This window comes from Oreochromis niloticus, linkage group LG18 (assembly GCF_001858045.2).
Source record: "Oreochromis niloticus isolate F11D_XX linkage group LG18, O_niloticus_UMD_NMBU, whole genome shotgun sequence".
Classification (NCBI taxonomy): domain Eukaryota; kingdom Metazoa; phylum Chordata; class Actinopteri; order Cichliformes; family Cichlidae; genus Oreochromis; species Oreochromis niloticus.
Window position 1 is genome coordinate 6,317,631 of NC_031982.2, and position 19,156 is coordinate 6,336,786.

The 19,156-nt window shown below is 43.3% G+C and overlaps 1 protein-coding gene across 2 annotated transcripts; it reads left to right on the plus strand.

The window, feature by feature from the left end:
- The first annotated feature begins 2,675 nt into the window (after positions 1–2,675).
- On the plus strand, positions 2,676–18,234 carry LOC100694185 (leucine-rich repeat-containing protein 24). 2 transcript variants are annotated; one of them, XM_005475906.4, is made up of 5 exons: positions 2,676–3,109; positions 12,507–12,701; positions 14,341–14,619; positions 14,902–15,070; positions 16,147–18,234. In XM_005475906.4, exons 2-5 carry the CDS (start codon positions 12,540–12,542, stop codon positions 17,391–17,393), a joined length of 1,857 nt encoding a protein of 618 aa, XP_005475963.1. In that variant the 5' UTR covers positions 2,676–3,109; positions 12,507–12,539; the 3' UTR covers positions 17,394–18,234. The 2 variants fall into 2 exon arrangements, with proteins under 2 accessions (XP_005475963.1, XP_013120124.1); XM_013264670.3 differs by lacking the exon at positions 2,676–3,109 and having other exon boundaries at positions 3,129–12,701.
- The last annotated feature ends 922 nt before the right edge of the window (positions 18,235–19,156 follow it).

Sequence of the window (19,156 nt, forward strand, 5' to 3'; positions counted from 1 at the left end):
GTGCTCTCTGACACATGCAAACTATGTCTTTTTCATTCTTTGTAATTATTTCAATTAAATTTCTCACAAGAGCCACAATATACGTACATTAAAGTGTCAGAGGCTAAAGAGTCTAAATGACTGTATTTTGTCAATCTAAGGAGTATAATGCATATCAACACTAACATTTGTTCTGTATTCAGTAATCGTGTAGGCTGTTTAAACCTATTTAAAATGCAATAAATCGAGTGCTGTTGATATCAAGCTGTAACGTCTTTGGATAAAAAATGAAGCCAAGTTCTTCTAATGCTCATTTGAGGCTGGCTCCAAAAGCAAGTCAGTCCCCATAGACTCTCTTTTTAAGATGGCCAACTAAATGGTCTTATAAAGCATGTTTACAGCCTAGTTAAACTAATTGTTTGGATAGTTTATGTCTAACGACTGTACAGTGGGTGATTTGTTTTCAATAACTCATGCATCATCGATACTGTTAAGACATAAAATCTAAGAGTGTGGCTGCTTTAATCGACAGGGCGCTGTAGCTGATTGCTGTCTGCTAGGCCTCACCCCTGCGAATTTGGCTCATCAGACTGGACATGTTGACTGTATTTGTACTGTTGGGTATTTTTTAATACCGTTATAAGACAAATAATCAGGTTTGCTGAGAATGGAACAGAGCTGTTGGTGCTCGGAGCTGGTGAGTATAGGATTAGACTGTTATCACTCATTAGCAGATATTCATCAGATCACTAACAAAGCTTGTCATCTGGTAAATATGCATGTCAACCTTTCATCTAGATATGGTCACATCTGATTCCTAAAAACCAATATTGTGATGGTTCTTTTCCAAAATGCTAACTTTGCAGTCCAAACCTAGTGGGAACTCCACGGTGGCTATGTCTATCATTTATATACAGTCTATGGTTGATACAGGAGCTTGGAGCTCATTTACTAGGACACAGCATGTCCAATATACTGTACTGTGCAAAAGTTTTGAACCACCCCTCAATTCATTACAGTTTCCTTCCAAGAAGCTAGACTTTCATGTTATTTTTAAAAAGTGGTCTTAACCCTGTCACGCATGAATTATGACACCCTCGATCAGGATTTTTTTCTCAAGTATTTTTATTCATCTTTAGGCATGAAAAGATGAATAAAGTACTTATGAAAAAAATCCTGATCGAGGTTGTCATGATTCATGCGTGACAGGGTTAAATAACAATAATTACGGTGAAACACTTCATACACCTATAGTAACATTAAACGACCAGTGGGTGGCAGGCTATGGAGTGACACATCAGTGTCCAATGTAGTGCTTTATGTGCAAGTAGACCATCAACACTGACACAAATACAAGAAAACAGCCTTTGAATAGCTGTCCAATGTAGTGACCACTATGAGTGAAAGGGTTAAGGAAATATTTCTGTAGGCTTTCTGAATGTCTTTCAGTGTTTTTCTTTGGACATTGGTTGCGTTTTCACCATTTTTTTTAGTCTGGTCCATGTTTTCAAAGAATTTTGTTTTTAGGTCACCTAACACTGACCTATGATTGTTTAATAATAAATATGGCATCTAACTCAAAGGATGAACCAGTGTTGTTTCCATGGCAATCCAGGGTGGCTGTCAATAGGCCTTTCTTAAGGACAGACAATGGGAAGAAAAGTTTAAGGTGTGCCAAATTCCACGAGAACTGTCTACTGATCAGACTATATTTAAATCACCTAATATTTTGTAGGTCCCCACCATTCCAGGATATGAACAGAGAACCTCTGACACCAGGGCGTTGGCAGCTAACCTTCTGAGTCCTGTGGGTTTTGGAGTGGGACCTCCATGGATCTGGTTTCTTCTTGCACGTCTCATACAAACTTGATCAGACTGGGATGTGGGAAGTTGGAGGCCTGGGCTGTTACTGGTGTTCTAATACAATAACTGCTTGTGAAAATTGCCATTAATAGCAGCGTAGCAGGGACGTTTTCCTGCTGGGAGAGGGTGCTGCTGTTGAGTGGATGTCACCTGTCAGAGGAGCAGAACAAACTGATTGATATTATTTACCTGTCAGTAGCTTTAAAGTTGTTTGTATTGTGCCACAGTACAAGACAGCAGGCTGCAAAATGCTGCAAAATAGAATGTAACCTGTGCTCAAAATCATCCTCTGCCACACAGCCAGTAATGAACTGTGGCCGCAGTATGACTGAGCAGTGTGGTTTTGCAGGATATTGAGAGGCTGGCGGTTCAGCTTGGATTCTCTTGCCCTTGGCCAGATCGAAATAGGACTTTTTCAACTCAGAATCTCATTCCTGTCGTCGTCACAGCCGGAAATATATGATGAGCCTCTCTTTCTCAGCAGCAGACCATGGATGATCACATTTTACACGCCCGTAACCTTTCACAATAAAAGACGAGGCCGCTGTCCGTGGTGCTGAAACCATTCTGCTTCACTCCCTGCTAATGTGTTGTTTCACAGTAACGTGGCGCTTTCTCTTTAGCGTCCTTCCTTCCGCTGTGGAACTGCCACTTAAAGTTAACTGTAACAAAAGGTTGCAGGCGGCAATAAGACCACCTAGTGTGTTATGAAAGTGAATAAATGAGAGTAAAAGGAGTGAGGGATCTCCATCTCTATTGCTCTCTCACTCATGCACACAGAGCGAGAAACAGAGAGAGAGAGAGAGAGAGAGAGAGAGAGAAGGGGGAGGGAGTCCGTTCAAGCAGAGATAATTAGAAGAGTGGGTCACTATTGGAAGAAAGCAACCGATGAAGTCAGGGAAAAAAGGGGGGAATACGAATCAAAGCCGCATAATAATATGAGAGGAGGGAGACAAGAGTCTTAATGGAGCATCATCAGCGCTGAAGTCCAGCCCTGGCAGACGCGAGCAGTTTCCTCCGGCTCGCAGCGTCCAATTACAGCGGAGCAGCTCAGCCTGTGTGGACTCCTCAGCGCTGCCCAGCCAGGAGCGAGCAGGGCAGAGGGAGGGAAACAATGTTCCGGCGCTTTTCCCTGCTGTGGAATTCCTCTTTTTGTTTTTAAATTATTGTTATTATTATCATTATTATAAAAATTCTTATTATAGTTTTTCTTTCAAGTCGCCCGACCGCTGCTGCCGAGATCAAGTCCGTGCACGCAAAGAAAAGGGTAGGTTGTAAATGCGCTTTCTTTTCTCTTTTTTTGGCGGGGGGTGGCACAGTGCGCCTGGGATAGTGACCATGAGGTATCTCACACTGCTGGTTCTTAGCGACCCCGTTTGACGTTTGATTTAAATCCAGACTGGTTGATTTTGGTTTTTTTCCTTTTCTGTGTTGAAGTAACAGAAAACTGTGCATCCCGCTCACGCAGATACCAGAAGGGGAGTGAAACAAAAGAGGTGGCTTGTTCTGGGAAGTGTTATTATTATCATCTCATAGTTGAAGCTGGAGGAGAACACTGTTTTTATTCCTTTTGGGGGGTTTCTTTTGTTGTTGTTGTTGTTGTTTTGTTTTTTTCCCGTGTCTGTGAGTACGTGTTACTTGAACTTATAGGTGACATATAATCGTTCCTAGAATATATTAATTGAAGTTTTTAAGTGGAAACAATAAGACCCTTTCGTTTCTGTGTAGTATTAATACTACAGTATTTCCTCCTGAATCTCGTGTTAACATTTAAAGTCCTCACATGGAAAGTCTGTCTAACTGTGTGTATGATAAATCACTTCTTATTGCCGTGTATGCTTGTGTAGTTTAAATCAATCTGCTGCAGCTGCTCTCTTCTCCTTACATGATGCCAGATATTTGTTTGTTTGTCTTTTTTGTTACAATGATTGTACATGAGACAGACAAAAAATGTAAATACCTCCCGGTATACAACACATATAACACACATATTGAGTAAGAATACTGCAAATGCAATTCCGTATTGACACAAGCATCACTCAAAACTCACCTTTGTATACATGACTGCTATAACAGGGTTATTGCATTGCACAGCATTATACTTTGTAGGTGTACCTAATAAATGGGCCAGTGAGTGCACATAAATAAATAATGACCTATACAGCTCAACAACAGCACAAAAGGCAGCCGCCATGAAACAGAATCAACACCTGTCAAAGAGAAAAGAAATGAAAAAACTTGAGGAATGATCAGCATCACATATTCTGGGTTCTGCTGCAGAACGGTTGTATCTGACTGCACTGGGTCTGGTGGATAAACTGGGTCATCACTGTTTGACCAGCTGTCAAAGGTTCTTGCTGTTTGTCTTGACACAGAACTCCAGGCGTGATTAATTAGCAATCAGGTCACTGCAGTGATTTGGAACCTTGTACTTTGTGTCATCATGTGGCAGCACTACAATGCTTAAACAGCTCTCTTAGACTGTAGAATACCTTTCAGACAACTTACACTAATGTCACTGCAGACAGAGCCGCAGCATATCCAGATTATCTGACGAGCTGCTGCTGCTATTGGAGATATTTTAAAGTGAGGGACCAAGAGTAATATATGATTAGCATGCAGTAGCGTAGCCCTACAGGAAGACCACCCTGCTTTCTTATTCGGAATTTTAGACGTCTCTCTTCCCTAATGTCAAGAGTTGTAATGTGCTTGCCTCTGCTTAATTGCTATTCTGCACATGAAGCGGTGTGGAGCCAAACAGCAACCCCCCCCCCTCACCCTAGATAGGACCTCGTTTGTTTAACTCCGAGGGTGGGGAATCTGTCTTCCGTGGACATATCCGTACGGACAAGTTGACTTCTTACGGCTGCAGAGATGTTTAATTTTTCATTGGCTACTGTCTGCCAGACAATGATGACTGAAATGTCTCATGGCTGTAATTGTATAGTACCCTCAGTTCTGGCCTGACTTGATACGGGCAGATGGCAAAGATCAGCTGAAATAAGAAATTCATGAGAAAAAAAAAAAGAAGCAGATTCTGTTAAAGTTTCATTAATTCCTGCCTGTATGCCAGACTGTACAGATAACCACAGTATAGGCTAGGTGTCAGAGTGCAATTTGACACACGCCTGACATCCATTACTTGGAGTCAGCAGATGCTGTCACTTCCATGGCAACAAAGAAACATAATTTATGAGGATTCAGTGGCTCCTAGCACAGACAACCACTGCACACCCAAGTATTACAGAAGTGCAATATAGACGGACGATAAGCAATCATTATCGGAGCATTTCATTTCATTTCTGGACACATACGCTTTCACACACAGTTTCATTGCTGCTTGAGTAATACCTGCACTTTCAACTCGACTGCTATAAACAATATTTACAATTCAGATTCGCCCATCCAGAACAACAGGAGGGGGGGCAGTAATGCAGCCGCTTAAAAGAAAACAGTCGCATAGAAAAAGAAAATCCATTCAAGTTAATGCTTCTGTCGAATCCAGGGAAATATAAAAATGGAAGGGATTGGTCTGCTTTGCAATACAGGATGATCTGTCTTCCCAGCATTCGCCTTCAAACTTGTCTGATCTCATTCATCCTTAAACCTTCAAACGTGAGTGGTGTTTGTCAGTGTGACATGTAGTACCGGGCGCAGCAGGAAAACAAGAGGTTTAAAGCCCGACTGATGAAAACGGACCAAAATGTATATAAATATTAAAATAAATCAATCAGTCAAACTGCTTATTTTAATCTGGGGCAAATTCAGCAGCCTGTCAGATGAGACTACTGTGAGAGAAACGGCTGTGACTGATCGCATCCACCAACCTTGACAATTAGAATGGACATTGTGCGACACAGAGAGGCTGGAGGAAAATGTCTGTGAAAAAGGAAAAAGTTGTGAGAGAGCACATGCGTATGTGTGACGTTGTGTTCGAAAAGGTGACACAGCCTGCTGCCAGCATGTTCTCTAAGTGAGTAATTGAGTCATGCATACGCAAACACACAATTGGCTCATTTACGTTTATTGTTCTCTCAAAATTTGCACTTAACTATAATTTCTTCAGGCAGGAAGACTGACACCATGCTCGCAGCTGTAAAGATCAAGTTAGAGCCAAAGTTAGTTTGGCTTATCATAAAGACTGGATACAAGAAACAGCTCGCTCAAAGTACCCACTCAGTTTCGGCCGCTCAGCACATTTAGGCATGCAGACATGATCAAGACGATCTGCTGAAGTTCAAGCCAAGCATCAGAGTGGGGAAGAGGGGTGATTTAAGTGACCATTATAGTTGTGTTGTGAAAGCCACGGGGGCTGGTCTGAGTATTTTAGAAACTGCTGGGATTTTCCTGCACAACCATCTCTGGGGTTTACACAGAACGGTCGAACAAAGAGAAAATATCCAGTGAGTAGCAATTTGCTGGACCAAAATGTCTTGTTGATACCGGAGGTCAGAGGAGAATGGCCAGACTGCTTGGAGCGGACAGGAAGGCAACAGCGACTCAAATAACCACCTGTAACAACTAAGGTGGCAGAAGAGCATCTCTGAAGCCACAACTTGAAGCAGATGGGCTAGAGCAGTAGAGGATCACTCCAGGTGCCACTCCTGTGAGCTGACAACAGGAAACTGAGGCTACTATTCGCATGGGGCCACTGAAAGTAAACAACAGAAGATTGGAAAAATGTTGCTAGATCTGATGAGTCTGTTTCTCATCCAGATGGTAGGGTCAGAACTGGGCATAAACAAAGTGAAAGCATGGATCGATCCTCCTTATGTTAATGATTCAGGCTGCTGCTGCAATACTGTTGAGCATATTTTCTTGGCACACTTTGAACATTATTTAAACACCGTAACCTACCCGAGTATTGACCACAGTGTACCCATCTCCTGATGGCTGCTTCCAGCAGGATAACACATTGTGCCATAAAGCTCAGATCATCTTATACCGAATGGTTTCTTGAACATGACAATGAGGTCAGATGGTCTCTACAATCCCCAGATGTGGTGGAAGAAGAGATTTGCATAATGGATATGCAGCTGACAAATCTGCAGCAACTGTGTGATGCTATCACATCAATGTGGACCAAAATCTCTGGGGAATGTTGAATCTGTGCCACAAATGATAAAGGCGGCTGTGATGCAGTTGCTGCACTTGTCTAATCATTGTAGCTTAAACCAAAGCAGGTGCCGACTCCTAACCTAAAAGGTAGTCAACTCAAAGTGAAAACAAAGCTCAGCTGTTAGTGAAAAAAGAACACGAAACATGGCGTTCAGGTTAACAGTGTGGTGATTTTTGTCACTGACAGCCCACCTGATTTTTTAAAAAACAAGTATTAAGGCCGTCCAGATAACGTTCATCTGCTTACACACACATATAATGTTGGTTATTACAAAGTGCTGTAATTTTGGAGCTTGTTAGAAAATGTGTAAGAGATTTAAACATGATGTTTACTGTTTGTGCAGCACTACAAGCAAGTGTCTCCACATGAATCTGAAGAAACTGAAAACAATGGGCCAAATATTTGCTAACTGAAACTGTCTGCATTGTATTTGTAGTCTGAGTCTGACTTAACCAATCATGTTTGAGCAGGTAATCCATCACCAATCCATCAAATAGCAAGCATAGACCTGGATATACTGATATCCTGGCTAAAGCAGAAGATCTGGAAATTTGGCCCCTCCTCCCAGAGGCTAGTTAGTGAGGTTCCCAGACTGATGTATGTGTGTCTTTGCCTCTTATTATAATCATGTAGTCTGTTAGTAAGTGGGCAGCAGTTTCATGCTCTATATTCTTTTATAAAAGGTTCTTGGTTAGTGAAAATGAAATGCTTTTGCTTTGCATTAAATCCATCTGGATATCCATCCATGGCCAGTATACAGTGTTTAGTGGACTGTGTATGGCACCTTCATGCCGGTGCAAATACAATGGCTGATTTATTACTTTATCTGGTTTCTTGTGAATTGTTCACTGTGTGTACTTTGTCAGTTAGGGTCACACTCGACACCTGTTGTCTGAGTACAATTTAATTGTCAAAAATAGATAAACAGAAGCAAAAGCACGTCCTAGAAAAAAGGTTTAAAAATGCATTTTAAAAAACTATGAATTTAAACTTGTTACATTTTTGGCCACATTAGTTTGCTCTATTCATATATAATAAGATATACATGTGATATAGAAGCAGCCTTATTTTTATGTCAGACATTTTCTGACACACTGCTTTTGCAGTGTTGCTTGTATTTCATCATACTAACCAGATTTGGGGTAGAAAAAAACGAAAAAGAAGGCATGGAGCAACAGAAAACAAGTCGCAAGGCTAAAACGGGTTGAAAATCTTCTCCTGAGCTGTGAGCAATCATGACGTGATGTTTCAGCCACCCTTCCCGGACCACGAGGGCATAAAAATAAATCTTATGTAGAAAATGGAATATTGATTATGCAGCGCCGCAGTCGCCGCTGTGCTTTTAGTTCTCAATTATCAGTCGCAAATCAAACTGACTTGCAAGGATTCCAGCACACAGACTTGTTGAGCCTGCGGGAGACACCGTACGCTGATATTTCTAAATTGCTCCGCTCGTGGTTGCAGTTTTAGCCGGAGCAGCAGCCTGTATAAAGCGTCGCATGAACCTCAAAACAAAATCAGAGTTTGTGGGTTTATTCGAGGCTCCGTGCAGTTTATGTCAATACCTTCAGAGTCTTTCTGCTTGCCAGCTTACATTAGCAACAACAGCCTCCACGTCACAGACAGACGTGTCACAGCAGTTTATCATGTGAACTCTTAAAAAGCAAAGATTTATCGAGTTTGTCTTAGTACGCGGAGAGGGAGTGAAGGTTTTAGAGTAAATGCTCCTCTGGGAGCAGTGGCGGAGTGCTGCTGCTGCTCAGAGGGTGATTTGGCTCGAGGCAACCTGACAGTGAGCTAGACACACACAGACAGACACACACACAGACACACACACACAAGTAACCCAGCAATAAGCAACATGCAGTCATTTACTCTGTTTCTCCTCAACACAGACATTCACAAATGCCAGCTCCCCTCCCCACTGCTTTCACGGTGAAAATCAATGGTTGCTGAGCCCAACTGGACAGAGTAATAGTGGAAAAATAAAGAAATCAATGCAGACTTATTAACTGAGCAGAGCTTCCTTTACCGCTGACACAAAAATATGTGAGTGTTTGACTTGTCTGTGTCTGTGAATGATGATAGCTGCTGCTGGTTGTAGACAGGATGTGCGAGCGCATAAGCATATGAGCGTCTTCCTCTATGTGTGTGTGCATCTGCCAGTCAAGAGTGTGTGTCCCTGAACGTTGGTGGCTGGTGCTTGTGTATGAGTGTTGTATTGTAGGCGTGCTTTGCATGTTCATGAGCGCTCCTGTGTGTGTGTGTGTGCATTATGGTGTGCGCCAACAAGACTATCTCTCAAAGTCAGTGTGTTACTCTTGGGTTAGTGCCACAGTGCACTGCCGGAGCCTTGGCCCTCAGTTTATTTGTGGACAAAAGGATGCTCGGAGACAAATGATTTAGCACCTGTCAGTCAGAGCTGAAGGACGGGCGGTGAGAAAAGAGAGAGGTCAGAGACTATGGAAAGGGAAAATGATGGCGGCTTTTCAAGGAAACTGCGATAGAAGCAAGGAGAGAAAGAGGGGAGGAAAAGTTGAAGCTGGAAAAAGAGAAAGAGATTCAGACCCCAAAAAAAAGAGAGCGAGAGAGAGAATTTACGATTTAGCTCTGGGTCATCACATAGCTCAAGTGCCTGTGAGCAATTTTCCCCTGGAAATGACAGCTTCTATTTCTGCAGAGTTGTTTGCCTAACAGCAGCTCACAGGAACTGTGGCTGGCCTTCAGGCCCTGCGAGCAGAACCTTCCCTGATCGCGAGAGTTACCATAACAACGGATGAGGCCGACCTGCACCGATGGCAGCGCGGGGATGTGAACTTTGATTCCCGCCTCCAGCACTCTGGCTAGTCTGCTGCACCTCTGACATATCAACACCTACCCTTCTTGGCAAAAACAAGAGAAAATCCTAAGAGCGCTGCGCAGCGAGCTGTCAGTGCTGTGTTTGGTCAGCCAGAATGTAACTATTCACCAGTGGATGATGATTTTGTTTGCAGAAACAGATCACTGTGTCAAGAGCAAAAGAGACATTTGTAATTCAGAAATGCCCAAATAAACAAGTCCAGAGCAAAATAATGTTTGCAGAGATGTGCGTGGGCGCACGTTAGGGTCCGGATGCTGCTGGTGAATGCTGAGCAGGGCTTTGTGTGATGCCAGGTTTATTAGATTTCCTTTGGCATTTGTTGACTGACATCTGCCCTGGCAGGTCTCTGCGGCCGCTCTCTCCCTGACGCTCGGCTCGCTCTACAAACCAACAAGCCTTAATCATCTTATGTACACTTTCCCACGTGGTCAATAAAGATATATTGCTGACCTCGTTTTTTTTTAATGCCGAACAAAACGCCTCCCTCCACGAAAACGTGGACAGCACAGAGAGAGGCTTAGCTAACAAGCATCTGATTGTGCAGATTACCGCGTGTTCCGCGAGGGATTACCGAGACAGAAATGAACAAATTGACCTCTTACCACCAAAATCCCACATCAGCAAAACAAAAGATAAGAGTCAAGCACAGCGAGTCTCTGCTGAATCTAGAAAAAGTGGAGTATACACTGTACTGCAAAACAAGTGTCAGCAGCATTATTTAAAGAAGCCTGCCCCCGCCCGTTGTGTTATTTTTGTCATTGAGTCCTTTCAGTTTGCAGAACCTGATGACTCCATGGGTACCCTTTGTGTGTGGGTCTCACTGGGCCATCCAGACTCTGTATACGTGCGGTTTAAAAAAAAACACTGAGCAGCCCTGGAAGCAAGGAGAGAAATGCACGAGCTGTTTTCTGGCAGTGCGTCGTTTGCATTGATGTTGGGCTCATGTTCTAACAACAAATATCAGACTGTGCACCCTGTTCTGAGTGTATTCTTAGCCGAGGGCAGGCGTCTTCCTCTCCGGTTCCCCTTCTGACACTTTTCAAGTTAAGTCAAAGCTATTTAGAAGTCATCTCACTGTGAGAAGTAACAAAGGCTCAATGACAGACCAAGGCCTAATTCAGAATTCAATTTTTGTGCTTTCTCTTCCCAACAATAGAAATACCTAATTTCTCTGCATGCTTGTTTGGCGAGCTCCAGAGAGGAAATGGCATGCTTTTGTTAATAAGTGTCTTTTTGGTGAGAGGAGACGATTGAAAAGCTTATGTAGGTCACATGTATTAATCAAGCTGGCTACCCTTGCAAATGCGCTCTAAATGAAACACACAATGTTAAAAAAAAAAAAAAATCCAGTTTTATTTCATATTTGCTTAATACTGCAGCGTGACCGCACTGAGAATTACTTCTCAGCCACTGAAACAGCGATCCCAGTACTTTTACGCTTAGGCATTTATTTACTGGTCTGGATTATAACGCTGCATACGGGGTGGACAGGCTTGATATCGGTCCAAGAGAAGAGTTCAAACACCCGGCAAATGAAATATTTATCAGTCACAGTTTATTTCAGGCACAGGACCCTTTCATCATTTAGCTTTAATGAGAGCTGTGTGCATTCTGATGATTAATAAACTAAACGATCTTCAGATCGTTCCGAGCAAGATGCAAATGCTATCAATTATCTGTCCGGGAGACTCTTTAAGTAAACTAGGATTTTTCACAAGTCAGACAAGCTTAACGGGGTCCGGGGTACGAGCGAATGTTTTCTAACAATGTGAAACTTTAGATTGGATCAATGAGACGTCTGCTTCTCTGCTGGAAGAAGCTGCTCCAGGACGAGGCAGGTGGCACAGTAAAGCGCGGTAAATCAACCTGCTGTCACGGGGACAGAATGACAGGCTCAGTGTGACATTTCAGTGCATATTATATCTCCAGCCCTCCGGTATCCTCATGTGATCTGCTGCAGATGAACTATTTTGAACATTGCCAAGCTGGATAGCGTTGGCCAGCATTGAGTTTTCATGTGAACAACCAAGCAGAACAATAAATGCCTTCTGGACCGTATAGATGCAAAAAAAAAAAACAGAAAAGAAAAGAAAAGAAAACGGATGGAAAAAAAGAAGTGCATGGATGAGTTGCTCTGCGATGGGTTTATATCAAAGCAAGACGTTGCTGTAAGGTGCAGCGAGCGGCCGATGCTGATGGTTTTGATCAGATGATTAGAGCTGGTTACCACTGGAGAGTTGCTTTGAGGAGGTAAATGTGCTTTCTGAGATTACAGAGTTCAAAACAGAGACCGTGACTCTTTGCTACACATTTGTGTGTGTGTGTGATTGTAAGACAAAGAAAGAGACTGAAAATGAGGGAGAGTGTGTTTGTGCATGCATTAAGCAGACAAGAGAGAGGTCCTTGAGGCAACCTGAACATCTTTTATCACATCTTTAATTAATTGAAGCCCATAATAGAAGCTGCTGCAGTCCCACAGAATAGACACAGTTGAATGGATAATAGCCGGGGATGAAGAGATATGCTTGTTTTTGCTTGCTTTTTTGTCAATCCTCCCTTGCCATTTCACAGTTATATGCTTTAACAGCACATCTGGAGCTGCTGTCAGTCTCCGCTTTGAGAATAAAGTGCATTAACCAAGAAGAGAGAAATGTTTTCCCCTTTTTTCCCATCTTCTCTTTTCAGGTTCTGCCTCTGAAGACCTACTGTAAAGCCGTCATGGGCCTCTTGTGGTTCTCCAGGCTAATCCTGATCATCCTAGTCCTCATCCCTCAGCCGTCCCTGGGCTGTCCCTCCGGCTGTCGCTGCTACAGCCTCACAGTGGAGTGCGGATCTCTCGGGGTCAAAGAAATCCCACAGGGCATCCCGTCTGTCACCGAGGTCAGTTGGACGATCGACTGTATGTTAGGGCACTAGTTGCCCGTGCCCCCGCCCCATCCAAACACACACACATGCACACCAGAGGTTTTCAGTTGACTTCCTCTCTGATCCATTCTTATTACCCTGAAATGATTGTGGTTAATCAATTCACCATGACCCTCTTTGATGTAAGCCTGAGGGAGGGGCTGCGCTGTTGGCTGTGTAATTATTCATTCTTGCTCAGAGCGCGACTCTCGCACGCGCTCTGATCATCTGTTGAGAAGATGTTTAACATTATGCCGTGTTTTTTTTTCCTCCTGGGTTCAACCGCCCCCCCAACATCACTGCAGCTCATGAATATTAATGTAAAGCATGCCCCGCATAAATTGTTCCATTAACCTCAATCAGCAGGTCTATCTCGTCCATCACACTTTACCTCGTGGCCTCCGTGTTTTCCTCCAAGGAAGCGTCACAGATGAATGCATATTACCAATCAAGCTGTAAAATCATGCATGCCAGATCCAACGCAGAAAGCACATCTCATAAAAAAAACTCAGTCTAATGTTCTTTTTTGGGGATATGCTGACTGAAAAGACCTGTGATTTCTGACTAAGACACGTGAAACACAACCAACTACCATTACTACCACAGTGCTCATTCAGGCAGAATATAACCCATGTCCTTCTCAATTTACAGACGCCCCCTAAACACATCACATACAGGTAATCATATATTGACAACAAGGAGGTTGCACTCGCAGAATGTGCGTGGGTGTGACTGTGCCGGTTCAAAATGGGGCTCTGCAGAACAGGCAGATTGTTGGCTGCAGCTAAAAGATGTAAATAAAAGATGGACCTAGCCACTGTGACACTGTCACTCACTGGTTAGTGGAGGCTCAATATGAAGCCTGATTTTGAATGTCTATGTCTTCACCTGGTGTTTTGAAACCGAACGTGAAGGGCAAAGGGGCAGATCTGGTTCAGAAACAGAGGCTAGAAACCTTTCAGTCACATAGTAAAACATAGCCTCAGTCATCCCTGGGCTCTCCCTCCGGCTGTCGCTGTTCCAGCCTCACAGTGGAGTGCAGATCTCTCAGGGTCAAAGTCCCAGTTTGTTAAGTCAACACATTTTACTCAATTAAAATCATGTTGTATTCATTATGACTTGAAATTAGTGATTGATCCTTTTGGGAAAGTAGGATCGCAGACAAGTGAGCTGATATGAGAACCACTCAACCAAACCTATCTGAAGCTTACATACTTTGGATGTTATTTGGATTCTCAGCAACGCATATGCCAGATTTGAGAAAGATCAGATGAACAATGATTACCGATGATAGGTTTAGAGCATACAGACATCATTAGAATTAGTAGGATTATCATAACTGTGAACTAGTTCATTCTGCGGTTCATGGAACACCACACATGACTACATTTAACATGCACGGCCCAGTGAGACAGAGTTTCAAGGTGGGTCTGTTTCTGATTTAATCCATCGTGTGGTTAATTTCTACCCGCTGAGTGCAGCACAGCTATAAGCCACACTCATTTTCTTGTACAAAACAAACCTCAGATGAAACCTCACATCCTATCTTCTGTTTCCCTAATGTAATCAATGTGTGATCACTCTGCTAATTTCATTTACCCTGTCGTCCATAAAGACCATTTTCCTCCAGGACAACGCGATAGTGCAGATCCGTCTTCAGGACCTGACTCGCCTTGGCAGCCTCCATTATCTATACCTGCAGAACAACAGCATCTCAGCCCTAGAGCCCGGGGCTTTTCTCGGGCAGGGGCAGCTGCTGGAGCTGGCCCTTAATGGCAACCTCATCCACCTGGTTACTTCCGATATGTTTCGGGGTCTGGAGCACCTAAGGATCCTGTATCTCGCCGGCAACCAGATCACTCGAGTCCAGGACCACACCTTCAGAGGACTACAGGTTAGGCTGTGTCAGCCCAAATGTATTAGTTGGAAATAGTTAAAATAGGTGTTCTAGGAAACAAATATAGAATGTTTTTACAGAATGATGTCTTCAAATCTAAGTCTTATTCGTGACTGATGTCTCCTTAATCCCTAGCATGTGGTAATACAGTACAGACTGACTCAGGTGGAGCTGAGACACCCTCCTGTCACTACACTGGATAATTCTATCCCTTATGAACTTGCACATTTTATACTTACCTCTGCTTCCCCTGCTTTGTGTCATTTTTGCTGTCTGCAGCGTCTGCAAGAACTCCACTTGCAAGAAAACAGCATTGAGCTGCTAGCTGAGCAAGCCTTGTCTGGATTGTCGTCTCTGGCCTTGCTGGACCTCAGCAGGAATCAGCTCCGCACCCTGGGAGCCTCATCACTCAAACCGCTTGTCAGTCTGCAGGTGCTCCGTGTTACAGGTAGGTAGAATTCCTAGATTATATTAAGTGTTACTATAATATGATAGAATCATCCAACACTGATTTTAATTCAAGGTGCCTTGAATAACTCCTCTATTTCCACAGTTCTGACACACCCCTGCAATAATGTACTTCCAACCGCTGAAATTCACACTCAACCAATGAAATTATAACAGCGGGTCACAGCAGGCAGACTTCCGAGAATGAAAACTAGAGGAAAAAGCCAACTAAATTAAAGAAACAGCTAATTAATGGGACCTCATGTGGAGGAGCCTGTTTACTCAGATAAAATCTGGTAACCCTTCCTCCCACACTTTTCTAAAGTCGGACTGACCCTTACTGTAACTTCCAAGAAAGCAACAATCCCAACTTCATACTCGTTACATTTAATGACAGCGGCGTTAATGGATTCAAAGATTGAACTTTTTGTCACTGTCTATATGTCCTAAAGAGTGTAAAAAATGTACACAGTCTGTTTTTGTTACTATTTAAACAGCTCAATGATGTCTCTGTGACTATAAACATGAATAATGATTTAGTCTTGATTACTAAGGCCCATGGACTTGCAGTGGGCTCAAAAGAACTCCACAGCACCACAGTGTGTTTTTTGTCCTGTCTCACTCCCATTATCCCCAACTGGTCATGGCAGAGCCTGGTTCTGCTGGAAGTTTCTTGTGTCCTGGGTTTGAAATCTTGGTAAATCTAAATTGCCCATAGGTGTAAATGTGAGTGCAAATGGTTATCTGTCTCTCTGTGGTAGCCCTGCGACAGACTGGCAACCCGTCCAGGGTGTACCCCGCCTCTCGCTCTATAGCAGCTGGGATAGGTTCCAGCCACCCTTGACCCCGATTGGATAAGCAGAAGAGAATTGATGGATAGATTAATTGAATTGAATTAGAAAGTTGATATTACATGAACAAAAAAATATATTTAACAAATCCACTTCATTGGATCATGCAGGTTGCCAGGGTTACTTTCCACCATGCTATCAGATTTATGCTAGGTTCATTTTTACCTTGAAAACTGCGTTCCGTTTATGTCTGTTTCCTTAACTGCTTTCTTTCATTCCCCTATAGAGAACCCATGGCGTTGTGATTGCGCTCTTGGCTGGCTGAGAACCTGGATAAGCGAAGACGGACAGCGTCTCTTGAGTTCTGCAGAGCAGCGTCGGCTAATGTGCTCCGAACCTCCTCGCCTCTCCCACCTCAGCCTGGTGGAGGTACCTCCAAACAGTCTGGTCTGCATCCCTCCAGTAGTGCAGCTCGAGCCAAGCCACCTGACCGTTCGCCTAGGAGAGAGTCTTCGAGTCTCCTGCCAGGCCTCGGGATACCCTCAGCCTCAAGTGACTTGGAAAAAAGCCTCCCATGGTAAACCACAGTTGTCACCTCGAGGTCTGGTTCAAGAGCTGGGACCCAATGGGGAGCTGTTTAGGCCTGGGGCTGGTGGAGTGGTGACAGCCTTACCTAGCAGTGGAGGGATCAAGGTGGGAGGTGTTGGAGCAATCCACGGGCCTGTACGTGGAACTGAGGAAGGTGGCGAGAGGGACAGCTTTGATCCAGACATGGGCAGCGGCATGCTGTTTCTCAGCAATGTGACCGTAGCACATGCTGGGCGCTACGAATGCGAGGCCTGGAACCCTGGTGGTGTGGCTAGGGTTACTTTCCACCTAGCAGTCAACATGTCTTCTTCCTCCTATTCATCTCAGTTTTGGCCTCGTTTGAACACTCACTCCTATGTTTCATCTTCGTCCAACTCCTTTTACCAGCCTGAGGTTGTGGATGTTAGCCAGGAGCCTCTGTATGAGCAAGACAGCATGGACTTTAATGCCCTGGGCCCTGCCACACAGACTGCTATTGCTGTTGGCATCTCCTTGCTGGCACTCACTGCTGTTCTCCTCTTGATTATGATCTACACTCGTCACCAGCAGTATCAGAAAGACGACACTGGCTCCTATTGCACGAGCAAGGAAGAGAGCATCCTCTATGTGAACGACTACTCTGATGGACCCACCACCTTTGCGCAGCTGGAGGAGTACCGCGATGACCATGGCCACGAGATGTACGTACTCAACCGAGCCAAGCCGGTCCTGGGTTCCACTTCGTCTGCTTGTCCCATGATGAGTGGGTTTGTCCAACAGAAGGGCATGAAGGAGGCTCTCCTCGATCACGAAATTGTTCAGACTCTGACACGATCGGGGGGATTGGGGCTTCGCAGAAACCCAGCGGATGGGGGAGAGGGGCCCCTAACAACAGACCCAGAAGAGCTCTTCCTCAGTCAGAGTCTCCTGTTCGGATCACAGGTTGCCTATGAGATCCATTGTTAAGGAGTCATTATTATGCTCTGGCATGAAACAATATGTTGATGGACTTTTAATTAAAGACAATAATGGAAATCACCTTGGTGCAATGATTTGAAGCATCAGATTATTATCTGGCCTTTTAAAGAGGGGAGATTGTCAGTTAGTAATTTCTGGGGGAACCTGGTTCACAAGTGGCCTCTGAGAGAGCTTCTTGATTGATTGTATGACACTCGTGATGGGTTAAGAAGACTGATGATTGAAGGGGAAATAACACATGAACCACAGCTTTCTGTCTCAAAATCAACCCTTTAAGGATAACTCTAAGTGGCTAACCTCGTCAGAAATGTTTAGTTACACTGAAAAGAGGCTGAAACGGTGCAGCACACAGTGTCTGCTTTATTCTAATTTCGTTCGTTACGCTTTACTTTTCGTGTTTCGTCTATGTTTTGTGTAATATATTACAAAGTTAATTCTCAGAGTGAAGTACAGTTGTTTTGTGAATCCCGCTACACATCCCATTAGAATTAGGCCTAAAGCAATCCTCTTACTGAAACTACATTAACATTACCCATATGTGCGAGTGGGTGTGGGTAGGTGGATTTGTTTATAGAGGTTCATTCTGAATGCAGAATCTAGTCTTTTTTTATGTTTGTATCATAGCATTGTTTTTCTTGATGTTAACATGTTGTGTTGTTTTATACCTGCTGACTGCAACACTAGAACAAGATATTAGCATTTCTAATGTGTGAAGTCGACTCTCTGAAAGAACTCAAGCTTCATTAACGTCAGTCTGTAATTACCATTATGATGTTAATAATGTACATTTTGTCTTTGGTTTCTACATAATAAAATGTATTTTAAAAGAGAAAGTTTTTCCCTTTTCCCTCTTTTTCTGACTCTATAGTCCATATTTGAAGTGTGTAGTTTTTCTCTGTGGTCTTCCCTTCATTCTGTGAGATGTGAAAAGGGCTTTATGGAGAGACGGTAGATCTGAGTCACAGTGTAGAGGCCAGTCTGTGAGAGGTCCATGGTTCATAAACCATTTATTCTTTCCCTTTGCCGCTAAACACTGCAGATATCAAGTGTCCTTTCACAGCTACTTGTGGACTAAGATAGATGGTTGCGACTGAAAATGTGTTGAAAACCCAAATAATCTCTGCTGCTTTACACCGAGACCCAGAGCTATATTGATTCTCGTTCAAAAACATGTCAATATTCTTTTTAAACTGGCCGCTCTGTAGGTATTTTAAAGCTGTTTATTACTGAGTATTAAATGTCATGGTTATGCTATGCAGCTTAATAAGGATTACAGACAAAGGACATGTTTTAAAAATGTAAAGCCTGCTACTGTCTGCCACTAACACTTAAAGTATCAGCACGATGCCACAGAGCCAAATAAACAAAAGTTTTATATAGCCTGAGAATGCTCTCTTAAATAGTCCAGAACTGTTATGTGCACAAGTCAACCATCCTGTGCATGAAGTACATTTCTGTTGCAGTATGTGTTTGCTGAAGGTGGTTTCTATGTAGTTATATGATAAAACAAGCAAAATTGCTTCAAAATTGTTTGCTTTCATGAACTTTCTAGACAAGACCGTTTTTGGAACAAAAACAAACAAACAAGCAGCTCTGTATGGGGCTGAAAATAGAGAAGGTGGTGCAGGCTTCAGGTATCAACATTACTAACTTTTAGTGCATAAAACATGGAAATGCAGTGCCGTATTTATGATTATTTGCTACTTATGCATTTTGGAACCTAGAGCTTGGCAGACTCAGGAGTAGCCATT

Coding starts and splice junctions, on each gene's coding strand:
- LOC100694185 (XM_013264670.3), top strand. CDS start 12,333: ATGAAGAGATATGCTTGTTTTTGCTTGCTTTTTTGTCAATCCTCCCTT. Junction 12,702..14,340: donor GCATCCCGTCTGTCACCGAG/GTCAGTTGGACG, acceptor TCGTCCATAAAG/ACCATTTTCCTCCAGGACAA. Junction 15,071..16,146: donor GCAGGTGCTCCGTGTTACAG/GTAGGTAGAATT, acceptor ATTCCCCTATAG/AGAACCCATGGCGTTGTGAT.